Genomic DNA, 15,567 nt, shown 5'->3' with positions numbered 1-15,567 from the left:
TTTATTTTAAGAAAATAAAATTCAGATACATGAATTTGAGATTTATTTGTAAAAAGCTAAAATAATTCAGCGAATGTTCGCTGTTTACTCTCTAAAGTACCACATGACACCTATTTGCAGTAAATAATTTATCGAATTAGTTCTCGCCTTATATGTTAGACCTGCTTCTTAAAAAACACGTGTTATATTTGCGCATTATTAAGTTACTTCACTCGTTAATAGATATTTAATTTTTTAATATTTCTAACTTAATTTATTACTTAATAATTCGAATAACTATTTCGTTTTATTTCTAATTAAATTTTATTTTTCAAACTACTGTATTTAAAAATCAACAAGAAACATTAAAATAGATAGCAAAAAATACAAATTACGTAAAATTTAGTATTTTTTTAACAAATTGTTTTTCTAATATTTTAGTCGTATAAACTTCGTTCCTACAAACTGTCCTACGACACCATTTTTGAATTTTCACATTACAATTATCAAATTACAAAATTATGACTTGTTTTTATCAAATCGACTGTATTGAATCAACACTTTCTCTTATAAGTCAGATTTAAAAATTTATCGTCTATTGCATTCTATACTTCAGTAAACTAGAATACTTAGAAATCTAGAACAGGCTTAGGAGTGTTATGTGTTATCAATTTTATATTATCAAAAACACATAAAACATGAGTTTTACTTGGAATTGATATTTGAAAGATTCTTAATAAATTATAACAAAATTATATACATTGTTAATATAGTAAGACGAGGGTGTTATTATTTTTAGTACTACTCATTTACTGTCAAAACTCATCCTCCCGTCATGTTATAAACATGTCAACTTCCGAAATATTGGCCAAAAAGTTGTTATCGACCAGACATTTCCAAACTAGAACATTTTCTATTTTATAAGCCAGTTAAATATTTATGTTAATGGATAAACATAAACAATACTGTACGATTGAATAATTGAGGAAAACATGTATCTAAAAGTAACCAATTAAAAATGTCTAAAGGATGCTTTTAATATTAATAATTAACTTTAAAAATATATTTTTATGAGACTTAGGGTCTAGTCTCCTTTAAAACAAAAATAAAATTTTGTCATAAACGCATGAATGTTCTAAACTTAATAATAATTTTAAATTGTCCTATAATTGTTTACTGCTTAAATTGATACCGTTTTCGCAATGTTATAATTATAGCGTTCTTCATTTTGAAAAATAATTGGAATATTTGGCGTTCACGGAATGTTTAAAATGTTTCTTGCATTATTTTATTAATCATTATATACTTTTTAGGTCTTTCCCTTATTTTTTAAGGGCGATAACTTATTTTTTTTCAAATGGCAAAATACATTTAAATGTCTTTTATGATAAATAATAATCTAATTAAGAAAATGACTAATCGATAACTACTAAGCATAGATTATTGGTGAGTCGTTGCTCTTTTTGCCATTACAATTATTTTTCATTGCATTCCCCTTCTCTATAAATTAATATTTCAATCTCATCCTCGTAAAAGTTTCAAAAGAAATAAAATGTAATAAAATTGTACGAAACAGTACCAGTATTAAATCCCTCTATAAAATTTAAAAAAAATTGAAGATTTATATTTAATAAATTAATTAAATTTTGAATATTTCAATTGTAACATCTATTTAAATAACAAAAGTTACATAGGAATGATTACTGAGACTTCTATTTAAATCATTTATATTTTATAAATTGTAATTTTAATGCGAAAATTTATTGATAAAATAAAATATGTATATTTAAATATTGTATCACTTGTTTATCATTTAGTAAAAAAAAGATTTCTTCTGTTAATATGATTTATCATTATTCTCCTTCAAATAACAATCATTGACGCATTCCAAAGGTTCATAAATAGACGAACAAATATATAACTATATTTGAAGTTTCATTTTTTAAAATACTAGCAATTGTAGATTTAATCAAGAGGTTAAGGGGGATATTGAGCGTAGGAAGAATTAAAAGGGGCTTGAGGGCTAAGTCTTCCAAATTTTCAATTATCCTCCACAAATTCAGAGGTATTATATGCATTATTATATAAAAATTATTTTCTGGATGGAGGAAAATTAAATTTAGCCCTACAAAAAAAATTGACTACCCTTCAACTATAAAAGTGAGGATAAATTTTTCCAATTTCCATATATTTAATTTAATTTTAGAAGGAATTAGATGAAATTTTCATTTCAGTAAAAAGTAATTTTGGTCAAATATATAGTTATATATGAATAACTACATATAATTATATATATAAAATAATATCATTTCATCATTATTTGATCATTTTATGAGAGACCCAAAATATACTTTTTTTAACCCATTTTTGCTCAGTTTACAAATCTCCAATTATATTTCTCCATTATCTCTTTTTTTGGAATTATTAATACTTAGAATGGAAGTGTTTATACGTGAATGAACGAGTTTAAAAAAAAAAAAATTTTATCAAGTTATTATTGATGTCAAGTTTAATTTTCAAGTTTAGACTGATGTAACAAAATAGAAAATTTTATGAGAATTTCATAAATTGTATTTTTTAGATTAATATGTGATCAGGAATATATTTAATTACTATTAACAATAAATTTCGATAAAATCACAATTTTTTTTGCAATGTTATCATAATAAATGATTTAAATGCAAATCTCTGTAATCATTCCTATGTAACTGTTGTTATTTAAATAGATGTTACAATTGAAATATTCAACATTTAATTAATTTATTAAATATTCAATAATTATTTATATTTATATAGTGCACATAATACAATCTGCTTATTACGCATTTTTTTAAATAAAATTGTTGCGACTAACGTCGTAAAAAAAATAGAGAAGAAAGAAATCGACACAGCGAACGGTTCGTTCTACAGGTGGCGACAAGCCGTTTAATGAAAGATAAATGTTAACACAAAAAGAATAAAGGAAAACCAAAAGTGACAGAAATACTAATTATTAGACAATAACACTGAGATGTAGTTCTGGACAGGCGTCCAAAATGATCGAAACTCTGGTGTCGGTTTGGTTGGTTATACGGACAATGAAAAAAACAAATCGGTAACGGTGTCACGGAGATGACTAACTCGACGTATTATTGCGGCGGGTATTCGACGCTGGGCATTTATTGGACTTTACACCACAACGATAAGGCGTGTGTGTAACGGTCCGGTTTACAGTGAAGCGGTGGCTGAGAATGAGCTGACAAGACCGCGGGTGTCAAACCGTACGCTTTTCCCCACTTCAACCAACCGCACTTACATCTATGTTTTAGATAGGATACTCACCACCTCTCCTATCACATTATCGTTTATTGTCAATTCAATATGGTGATAAATAAACAAATCAAAATAATTCATTTTTTTATTAAAACCTTAAATATTTTCCTTTGATTCAATATACATTTTTTGAAAATTTAACTCTTTACTTGACTACAGAGAGGGATCCAAAATAACAATTTTTATACATAAATTTAACTTTATCAACTTAATTATTGAAAATATTCCAGAAATACTCAGAGCTCTAAATATATATTAAACTAAAACGTATAATAAATTGTATAAGTGCAAAAAAAAAAATTTTGGAAAATGACCGCCAAATAAAAACAAAAATGTTATTTTTATGTATAAATCATTGTTTAAAATGTTAACTTTTGATACTTAAACGTGCACTATTTATGTTCAAAATGCACAAAACATTACAATTTTAGCCTCGATGCGAAGCTGGGAGAGTATTAATTCTACTATAATGTGTTTCTTTTTGGGTCTGCTACCACTTTTTCTCAGCTCTCACCAAACGAATTTCTTTCAACGACATGTCAAAAGATCACAAATTGTATCTAGTCGAAGACATTAATCTCAACAATTGAAAAAATTTCCCTCGTTCCCCGTAAATGGGGGAAACCTCTAAAAAAATTACAATTTTAAAAATCGCTAATTTTCGAAAATTTTTCAACTTTTATTACTAAAAACAGCAATAACTTTTTCAATAATGAACATATCAATATAATTTTTTTTTATAGATGCTTGATGTCTTTACCTATCATTTGATTTATTTTTTTCATAAATTTAACCCTTTACATTCCCACAGGGGGGGATTTAAAAGTTTTTTTACAAAAAGTTAACATTTTTAACTTAACTATTGAAAATGTTCCGGAAAGTCTGACACTTTTATAAATATCTTAAATTAAAGCTATTATAATATACTTTATTATGCTATAAATTTTTGAAAAATGTATGGATCAATATAATTTTTTCATGAGAAGTAGTATTTATATACATCTCTTATTCGACATACTGTTTTTTTAAATCATACCATTTCCCTATATACGAGGGGGGTTCTAATCTAAAAAATGCATATAGAAAGTAAAACTTTTTCAACTTGACTTTTTAAAGTATTCCGGAAAGTCTGACACTTTTATATATATCTTAAATTAAACGTAATGTAATATACTTTATTATAAAAAAAAAAAAATTGACCTCTGGAATTGTCTTCGTGGTGAAAATGGCTACCGAATGTTATTTTCGTGTGAAAATTCTTTATTTTTTACATTTTCATCTTTATAATGCTATAACTTATTAAAAAGTGTATGGATCAACACAACTTTTTTATGAGAAATAATATTTTTTAATAATCTCTCTTTTATTCGACATACTTAATTTTAATCAGGATATTAATAAGGAACTAGCAGATCATGTAGATTTTGGAATAATCCACCAATTTTTTAAAATTAATCACTATCTAAAGATTTGCTTCAAAATGTTTTTTTTTTTTTTATAGTGATTTTAATCACTGTCAGATATCATTATACTTGATCCAAATATGTAACGTCACCACTGTGCCGCGACCTCCCTTTGCTGGGGTTCTTTTTATACGTGTTTGCCATAAAAATAACAACTACTTTAAAACTTTTTTATGATTTCTCCATAAAAACTACAATACTGAATTATTTAATATCAATTTCATTCTATCTTTCATTTCTATAATAAATATTTATTTAAATATTACACTTATAATCAGGATATAAAATAGAAAATAGCAGTATATTTTGCTTTTGGATAATCCACTAGTTTTTTTAAATTAAACACTATCTATAGATTTGCATCGAATCGTTTCTTATGGTAGTGATTTTAATCACTGTCTGATCATACTATACTTGTCCCAACTAACCAACGGCCACAATGTGCCGCAACCCCACTGTGGTAACGTTTATTTTTTTTAATTTGCTATTTTTTACCATTATAAAGATACATATAATATAAATTTTCGTTAATTAGTCAAGAAAAATATAATTTTTCAAACTGTAACCATATAACACTGTATTTGTATTTAAATGTGTTTTTTATTTTTCGAATAGTAAATTTAAACACTAGGTGATATCATTATTGAAATAATTTTAAATATGTGATTTATGAAGACTAAATGTAATAATGTCAAATGCATTAAAATCTGTTTTTTTGTTTTTACGAAAAACATTATTTTAGAATAAACAATTAATATTTGCAATATTTTAGTATAAATTGCAACACAACATACGTAAAATTATTCAGATAAAATTTAAACATTTATATAATTATTTTTTAATTTGTTATTTTCTTAAAATCATTGTAATGCATTTAAAAATTATACTAATCTTTTGTGCATTATGTTTTTTTACCGATACAATGGTAAGTATTTATTTAACTATTTATTTATTTTTTTTTAACAAATGTAATATATAAATCTTTAAAGAGTAAGGGACTTAATGCAATACAAATACAATGCTTGCAAATATTGGTAAAAAACTATAATGATAAAGAAATAGTAAACAAAGTGATAAATGCTTTTAATGTCGATAAAGAATACAATTATAATCATAACGGTAATTATTACGTATAATTTTTAGCTTTATTTTTATCATAAACTTTTATAAAGAAAGATTCTATTAGAATTAAACTCTCAATTTCTCATAATTTTTATGTAAATTTCATTTTTGGCTTTTGTTAGTTACATATGTAACTCAATGTAACTGTTATAAAATATTATACAATTTTTCTCCTTATATGTTATGGAGGTGTACATTTTATTTTTTTCAAATAGTAACATACATATTTCAATAGCCAATTATAAAGAAAATTATGTGATTAAGAACACCATTGATCAATAACATCATTTGGACTAGTAATTCAAAAGGGAAATGTCCAGTGTTAAAAAAAGCAGGTATCGCCCTATTACCAGTCAATACTTTAATTTGTTAATAACTTCTGAACTAATGGTCTATAAGTTGTTATCGACCAGTCATTTTCTAAATTACGTAATTTTCTATTTTATAAGTTAATTAAATATGTATGTTTCTATTTAAAAAAATATAGTTGATATAGTAGGTAACAGGTTAATATAAGTTGGTAATGGTTCTCTATGACGCCGCTATCATAGATATGCAGTATTTATTGTCAATTATGACTTTATCAAGATATATGTATTCTGTATTGTCTGTTGATGTATTTATTGACTCAAAAAATGTGCCCTAATACCATTAATAATAAACGCTCCGTATTAGTGATAGTGTCGTCATAAAAAACCAATTAGCTACCGGTATTTGTAATTCCTTGTGTGTTATATATGTATATTAACTCAACAATTTGAAAGTTTAAAGTGTTCTATATTTTATAGATACAGAACATAAAAGAGTTTATGACATTCTACATTTTATGCATACATTTGATAAGGCCGGTGATAAAATAATACTAACTGGTGATGAACATCCAGTAAAATCATATATTAATTAATTCATTATCTTTTTACATGACTCAGTAATAAATTATTTTGAATTTTTAGATTATAAAACTGGATATAAATGAGTTAAAAATAGTGTTCGATCATATATCTGACATTGGCTTAAAAGACAATGGTTGTGTTGTAGAGGAGGAGAAATTCCATACATTGATTGATTTGTTTGGCTTCAGTGGTCTTATTAATGATGTAATTATAAATTTATTTACGTGTTATTTTGTAGATATTATTATTCAGGCTAATACGTACGAATTTTACAAAAGAATTTAGAATCATTTATGTGTAAATTTTCAGTAATTCTAGATTATTAACACGATGTATTATGTTAGCAAACGATATTTTCTATAAATCGATATTCTCTAAATATATGTCATCAAAAAATGGTTATAATAATTAAAAGCAATTGTAAATATTTAATCATCTTCATTCATTTCTTCTGTATTCAAAATTAATTTATAAAACATAATTTTTTTTATTTTAACATTTTTTTTTTAAATATAACAATTTTAATTTATATTTTTTAAAGTTTTAGCTTCGGTACGAAGCTGAGAGAAATTAATTTTACTAAGGTGTGTTTTTTTTATGTCTTTCACCACTATTTATTAGCTCTCACCGGCCCGATTTCTAACAACGATACGTCAAAAGATCAAACATCATATCTAGATAAAGAAATTGTCCTTGAAAATTGAAAACAATTCTCTCGTTCCCCTTAAATGGGGAAAATTTCCAAAATATTTTTGATATTTAAAATCGGTATATCTGTACTTTTTTTTTAAGTGCCATAACTTTTTAAAATGAACGAAATAATATAATTTTTTTGAAAATTTGTAATATTAATAAGAATGGTTCAAAACTTGAAACATACAAACTTTTAATGTAACTTACGAAAATAGATTTTTTTCAGCTTAATTTTTGAAAATGTTAAGGAAATACTGCGTTTTTTAAACATATGTTAGATTAGAACTTATCTTATATAGTATAACTTAAAGAAAACAATTTTTTTAGATGACTTATTTTCTATGTGCAAAAAGCCGTCGAGGTTGAACAAAAAATATGGGTTAATTTTGCTATAGGAATAGAAATTCGCCGTTTTAGAAATTCTTATATTGAATACATAGACTTCAAATAGAGCAATTTTTTTAGAAATAAATAAATTTTTGAGATATTTTCTTATTTTTTTATTCTATTGGAAACTGACCATGTATTATTACAGTATTACAATACTCATTTTAATTCCTAATCATCACTTATATAATATAAAGTCAATGAAGTACAATTCTTCTTTTTATTTTTATCTGTCCACAGATTAGTTGAAATAAAATGATTTCAATAGTAGTATTAGCATCAAAACTAGTAATTTTTCTTCTAAAAATGCGTAAATTATTGGCAATATAGGATTATATCTTTTATTATCATCTTATATTATCGTTATCAACGATAGTTACACATAATATTGATAAAAAAAAGTAGCTCTTTGATATATTAGTTTGCGAACCTAACAAAAACTTATTTAATCATAAATCATGATAGCGTTTTATTTCATTATTTATATTTATGTAATATATATTTTTTATATATTTATTATTTCATTATTATTAATATGTACTTGACGGTATCCGAACTATAATTTATGACATATACATTTAGACGTAATAACTTTTTACAAAACCTGGCTCTTAATTTATTTTTTAAAGTTTGATCCTTCCCTAAGCAATAGTTTTAAATGTTTCACTGAATTTTATTATTATGGAGAGCTTAGCTTATTGATATTATACTATTAATGGACTGTTATCACCTTTTTAGATAATAATCTGAGTTAGTTGACCTTCTATCGTTTCCATCCTCCTCCTACGATAATGTACATTTATGGATTGTGATATAAAATGTGTTTGTAAATAATTCATTTTTATATGAGTAATTAAGACATAATTTATCCTCTACGGTGGTAAATATTTTTATAAGCCGAAATTTTTTTGTTGAATTTTTAAAGCCCCGTGTCATTTTTTATTTATATAAAATTCCTTCAAAGTTTAAACTAAATTGGATGAACACGTGACACTTAAAGCAAAAATGTTGGCATAAAAACAAATTTATTTATATTTTGTCTTGAATTCGTTCAAACTTTAATCAGACAATAATTATATAGAATTATTTTATTATATTTTCTATTTTCTAAAAAGGATGACTATTTGATCTTGTTCATTAAGTTACGTAAACCTTCCCAGAAAAAATTAAAAACATTAAAAATTCATAAAAAATCTGGTATTTTATAAAATTTTCAATTTTACATCTTTGCGATTATTTTATATGCATTAATATTCGGTGGGTGGGCGATGGTCGCTATCGCCTCTCATCAAAAGTTTTTATTGACCAGTTATTTTCTTTATTAAAACATTTTTTATTTTAATATCTATTTAAATATTTATGTTGTTATTTAAAACAACATAGTTCACACCTTATAAGGTATAAGGGATGAATTAAAAAACAAAACCAACAAAAACTTTGTATAAAACAATTTTATAACTTTTTATAATTTCTCGGTAAAAATTACAATTATATTATATATCAAATTCATACTTTCTTTAATTACTTTAATAAGTACTAATTCATGTGTTGTACTTAAAAGAACATAAAATTTGTAGTCATGAAATAATTAAGAAAATAGGAATTGGTGTTGCTTTTGGAATAATTAAATAAATCTACTAAAAATTTTACACTATCTATAGACATACACTTAAACAAAAATTTCTATTAATCCATACATTTCTCAAGAAGTAATGTTAGTATAAAGTCGAAAAAAATAAAATATTAAATAAAAATGTTAACGCAAAAATAGTATGTTTTTTAACTACTGAAACTAAGTTGAAAAAGTTACATTTTTGTGAAAAACTGCTATTTTGAATTCCCCTTTGGCAGATAAAGGTTTATATTTGAAAAAATATATATTAATATATTTAATACGATGTATAATAAAATTATAATCTTGTATATTCTGTAGTTAAAAGCAAATTTCATTCAAATGATATACAATTATTTATTACCTATTGACTAATTTATAAAATAATTTATTGTGCTCACTTTTAGCAAAAATTGTATTTAAGATTCTTCCGTAGTTATTATTTTAATAAACTCTTCAATTAATGTAATTATTCTTCCAGTAGTATCATTAACCAATTTTGGATTCATTATAATGGAAGTTCCTTTAATGTACTAATCAATTTACTCTCAATTACTAGAATAAAAATGTTAAAAATCTTTTGGAATTTTAAATCTCATACGTAATTTGTTTATACCCCATTTAGACCCTTACCTGTTATAGCTTACTCACAATTAATTTAACTGATGTTTTTTAATAATTTGTATCTCAATGTACAATAATCGTTTCAATATTTATTAATAGTGTGATTAACTTTATCGTCATAAGATATGTACGATATCAGCTCTAAAATTTCTAATTAAATTGATTATAAAATATGATGGTTTAAATGAAACTGCTTCTAAAAAAGAATTTAATAAGTGATCATAAGCATCTCTATGCAACTAAATTTACATTTACTAACGCAGCTAATTATTTAAATCATTCTATTTAATATATAATAAGTATATGATTACTGATTATTGTATGATTATTATTATTATTATTGATATGTAAACTAATAATTATTAGTTTACGTATGAATAATAAATAAATATATCTAAATCAAAAAATATGTAACTAGCAGAATGTATTATGTACAGTATATCACTATAAATAATTATTTAAACACCAAAAGTGCATACAAATGATTACTAAGACTTCTATTTTAATGATTAATTACAATAAAAATACAAAAAAAATAGTGATTTTAACGAAATTTTTAGTTTTTTCATAAATTTACTGTTAAGAGTAATTATAAAAGAATCTGATCACATATTAATCTAAAAAATAGAATATTTTTTCCTCATTAATATTTTCTATTGTTGTATTTATATATGGAATAATCTTTTTGTTCTAACTTATAGTTATAACAGTTCAATAATAACGCAAAATGTAATTAATAAAGACATAATCAAACAAAATAAAACATATAAAATAATGATACACTTAAAACAGAATAAATAAATAATACACAAAATGAAAACTTAAAGTCACAAACGTACCACGCGGAAAGAGATTACCTTCGTAACTCCCGAGTCTTCTCTCTCTCCTCTTTCAATTTATTCCATTTCATCTTATATAATAAAATATTTTGTTTGTCTTTTTATAAAATTCATATAGTAATAATTTTCAAAAAGGTTTATAAATATTTACTTCCTGATCTAGTAACAATAATTCGGGGAATTACAATTAGTCCAAATATTACAAAAGTGTTCTACTTCTAGGTTTACAAATAATAGACTATATTATATTTTTGTAATAATAGATCAAGAAATTCATAGTTAAACCATACATTACAAAAAAGCTTTGTTTTCAGTTTTACAAAATAATGACCTATATTACACTATTTAATAATATAAATTCTAAACATGGAAGTTGACCTGAAATTGTGTTTAAAAGTTTCAACATTTCTTAATTATAAACTATCATAAAAGCAACTTAAAAAAATCAAAAAAATATGTTATATTTAATGAATACAAAACCCAATCAGAATAAATTATATTTTATGACAAACCTTGAGTGTTTAGTGCACGTTTTAATGAATTTTAATAGAGTAAAAGTTTTGCAAGTAATTTATTTACATACAAATGAAAAGGAAATTGTTAAGCGACTGTTAAAATTGAAAATTGAAAAATATGGTCCACTCTAATACTCTCGTTATTAAATACGCTCTTCTACTTAGGCGTACTACTATAAATTATTTTGTATATTTTAGGATGATACACTGGCTGTTTGGAAAACAAACATTAAGGAAGATTGTAATTATTTAACAACTTATTATAAAAAATCTATAATTTTATTTATATTTTTATATTTTTTAGATAAATACGATTTAAGTGAAGTATTGATAGAATTATTAGGATACCAGGCACAATTGTATAAATGGAAATTTGGTAAAATAGAAGATCTGAAAATTTTCGACGAATTTATTAAATATGCCTTAATGGATCACACCTCTGATCAAATAAAGCCTAAATTAGTATTACTATTAAATAATTAAAATGTAATTTCTATGTCCAATCATTTATTGTATTTCATTAATATTTTTATTGCTTTAAAGTAACTTAGATCCCGTTTTTTAATTTATTGTTCACTTTGTGCCATTTTATAATTATTCTTTATTAATTATTTTTATTATCTTTATTTATTAACAGTGTACTCTTTCATTTGTTTTTTAGTAATGTTTAAAATAATACGCTAACGTTGTTATTTGAACGCTGTGTGGGTTAAATTTCATTTTATGTCAAGTTCATATTGGCGTCTAGTTTTTTGCATATTATTATAAATATTTAATAATCGCTTATAAAAAAGCTTCATTATTATTTTGTTCTTAAAACAGCATTTAAAAGGAAAATTTTATTTGAATAGTATACAAAAATCTAGTAAACAGTCTGTATTTCAGTTTGGACTGCGAGATATTCCGAAAAACGAAAAAATCTAAATAAAAATTGATTATAATTGTTCCAATTCATTGTATAATTTCATATAAAATCCAAAATTACTTTTTTAGAAATGATTTATACAGTGAAATATTATTAAAAATTTGGATCATTACATACTAATAGAAGACTACACAAATAGAGTCAAGAAATTCATAAATAACAAAGAAAAAGTATTTAACTTTGTAGAAACCTATTATCATTTTAAATCTAACTCGACATTTAATTTAAAAACAATAAAAATGAATTATTTTAATTGTCTATTTAGTGTAATAAACAAAAATTAACATGATGAAGTAGGGATATATTTGTATAGAGGAGTTGTGAGTAAGGAGTGAGTTAGAGTTGAGATAGTATATGGGGATTTTGGAGTGTAATATGTATAGTAAAGAGTAGTCTTAATAATTTAAACTACTCAGTAAAGTTATTCCTATTTTACCTTTTTCTACTCTTATTTACTATGTGAAGTCTTAAAGAGTAAAACATGTAAATAAATTATGGTGCTTACTTTTATTCCCTTAAGTAGTCATTCGAATTAATCTTGTATTAACTTCTCGGTTCAGTGTTAACAATCGTTTGTAGATTTTTTCATTTATTTTGATTAATTAGATTTATGTATGTATTAAATCTAAATCATCAGTTCGCGCTTTCATCACCTTGACAAAATACTTCGTTCATAAAAAACACGTTTAAAAATATTTTCTCCAATGTGACCTGTCTCTATTATGATTTATTTTTTTTTTATACTTTTAAAATTATACTATGTTTTTATTAATAATATATTTGATAAATTCCTTATAGTCGATTTTGATATTCTTAATACTTATTCTGAACTTGCCATAATAAAATTTTAAGAATATGTCTATCTATATTCAAAATATAGTGAACAAGATTGTGGTGGCTCAGCGTAAGCCCTTGGCTGGTACGGTCACAGTTAACCTTGATTATATATATTAATTATTATTATAATACACCTCTTAATTATTATTGAATATTTCTAATGTGGACATTTTCTATCGTTTTTATATACTAAATATATATTATAAGTAATGATCTATATCCAGATTAACAGTTGGACAATTTGCATATTGATAGAAATTGCACACTAAAATATATAATAATTGAAACACACTTGTGTTATCAGTATTACTCTGTACATTAATTGCTTATGCGTTACCTAAAAGGTAGGACTCAGCCCTACGACTAACGGATACACAGGCATAAATTGGTTATACCGAATAAAATAATATATATAATAATGTTTCAATGAACCAAGTCGGACTTTTCCGAATATTATAAATAAACAGACAATGATGTAATGTGGCTGGTGCCCCAAAATAATAATATAATAATAATAATAATATAACAATGCTATATTATATTTTAGTAATAGTAGATCAAGAGATTCATAATGCCATAATTTTAAAAAATGTTTATAATTATTTACTTCTTGGTCTAGTAACAATAATTTGGGGAATTACAATTAATCTAAACATTACATAAGTGTTCTACTTCTAGGTTTACAAATAATAGACTATATTATATTTTTGTAATAATAGATTAAGAAATTCATAGTTAAACCAAACATTACAAAAATGCTTTGTTTTCAGTTTTACAAAATAATGACCTATATTACAACTAAAGAGGTTAATAATTGACCTAGTTATTCGACTACTTGATTATCTGACTCAAAGATAAACAAGGGAAATTAGGTTTTAAAATATTGAACTAAATAGTTATATAGGAGTAAGGCTGCAATAATCGAATTTTTATTCAAAATATATTGATATTTATAAAACTATATTTTACAGGGAGAATGATCGAGATGTAGATCATAATTCAAAGTAGAGAAGTTCTATGACAGCGAAGAAGTCTTCGATAGAATTATTAATTAAGATGACCCGTCGAATGGACCTCGAAGAATAACTTCATTTTAATTAATAATTAATGGATTTTAATAAGTATATTATAAGTATATATAAATAATTAGTACACGATTGTTTATACCAATCTTTGTTTCCGAAAGGGGTAATTTTAAAATTGGAGTGTGTCTAAATTTTTTAAATGTTACCTAGGGAACCCACTGGGCGAGACAATGTAATGTCGGACCACAGTAGGATATTTTAAAAGAAAATTAAATTTTGTACATTAAAAAAAATTTAAAAAAAAATTGAAAAGTATTAAAGATTGAAGTCGATGTCCGTTGAGTCGTTGATAGTTGATGTACACCAAAACCTCGTGACAGTTGTCACATAACCATATAGATCAGGAATGACCTTATACAAGGCCATTGCCCGTATCTTACAAACTAAGGGAAGTTGGTTTTTGAAAGGAAAAAAGATAAAAAAAATACACGAGTCCATTGAAGATGGAACACGCAAAAAAAAAATACAATGATAGTTAAGTTAAATTAAGGGGACTTTATTAAAAAAAAAAATTAAGTTAATACGAGGTAAAAAACCGAACGGTCAAAAAACCTCGTCTAAAAATTAAAGGGTATTAGAGAAAAAAAAAACAGATATTAATAAAAAAAAATACTAGTTACACCTACACTTTTATTATTAGAGAATACGATGAACGTCTTCAGGTACCTACCGGCTATTAATCGCGGCATTACCGCTAAGCACGGTGGTTATACGCCCCAAGTAAGCGACTGGTTTTAGGCAGTTAGACTTAGCTTGCAAGACGTTGGGACACCCCGGAATAAAGTGCACTACGTCACCACATTGTACTAATGATATACAGGGTGTTCAGTAAGTCAGGAAACGGGTATCTATTGTTCTCATTGTTTGTAACAATGAGAACAATAGATACCCGTTTCCTGACTTACTGAACACTCTGTATACGCATCATCCCAGAAAACATAATTATACAAAACCTATACAAAAAAAATCTAGATATAACATGACAGGTAGTCTTGTAACACCTGCCATGTTGTGGAACCTAAATAAATAAAGTAAGGGGCTCCTAAAAAAAAATATAACAAAATAAAAAAAAACATTTCGCCACATTAATGGCGCATTAACAAAAACAATAATAGGTATGGCTCAAAAATAATAAATTATACATTACTAGCCCCGAAGGGCTACAGAAAATGGAGGCAGGATTAGCCGACGCCATAAATAAAAAATTACATACAAAAAAAAAATAGCGGACACTCATGAAAAATAAATATAAAATTAAAATGTTGCAGCGCACACAACAAC

At 24.7% G+C, this 15,567-nt stretch overlaps 1 protein-coding gene across 1 annotated transcript; it reads left to right on the top strand.

The window, feature by feature from the left end:
• The first annotated feature begins 5,545 nt into the window (after nucleotides 1-5,545).
• LOC126905992 (uncharacterized) lies at nucleotides 5,546-13,161 on the top strand. Its single transcript, XM_050686216.1, has 6 exons — nucleotides 5,546-5,679; nucleotides 5,744-5,873; nucleotides 6,665-6,759; nucleotides 6,830-6,973; nucleotides 11,638-11,680; nucleotides 11,744-13,161. Exons 1-6 carry the CDS (start codon nucleotides 5,623-5,625, stop codon nucleotides 11,920-11,922), a joined length of 648 nt encoding a protein of 215 aa, XP_050542173.1. The 5' UTR covers nucleotides 5,546-5,622; the 3' UTR covers nucleotides 11,923-13,161.
• The last annotated feature ends 2,406 nt before the right edge of the window (nucleotides 13,162-15,567 follow it).

Source organism: Daktulosphaira vitifoliae, unplaced genomic scaffold (genome assembly GCF_025091365.1).
Source record: "Daktulosphaira vitifoliae isolate Bord-2020 unplaced genomic scaffold, ASM2509136v1 Scaffold_4, whole genome shotgun sequence".
Lineage (NCBI taxonomy): Eukaryota > Metazoa > Arthropoda > Insecta > Hemiptera > Phylloxeridae > Daktulosphaira > Daktulosphaira vitifoliae.
The sequence above is the reverse complement of the archived record's forward strand: the minus strand, read 5'-3'. Positions and strand labels throughout refer to the sequence as shown.

Excerpts from the sequence above, each read along its gene's own strand:
- LOC126905992 (XM_050686216.1), top strand. The coding sequence starts at position 5,623 with ATGCATTTAAAAATTATACTAATCTTTTGTGCATTATGTTTTTTTACC. Across the intron at positions 5,680-5,743 it reads GTTTTTTTACCGATACAATG|AGTAAGGGACTTAATGCAAT; the intron begins GTAAGTATTTAT and ends AAATCTTTAAAG. Across the intron at positions 5,874-6,664 it reads ATACAATTATAATCATAACG|ATACAGAACATAAAAGAGTT; the intron begins GTAATTATTACG and ends TATATTTTATAG.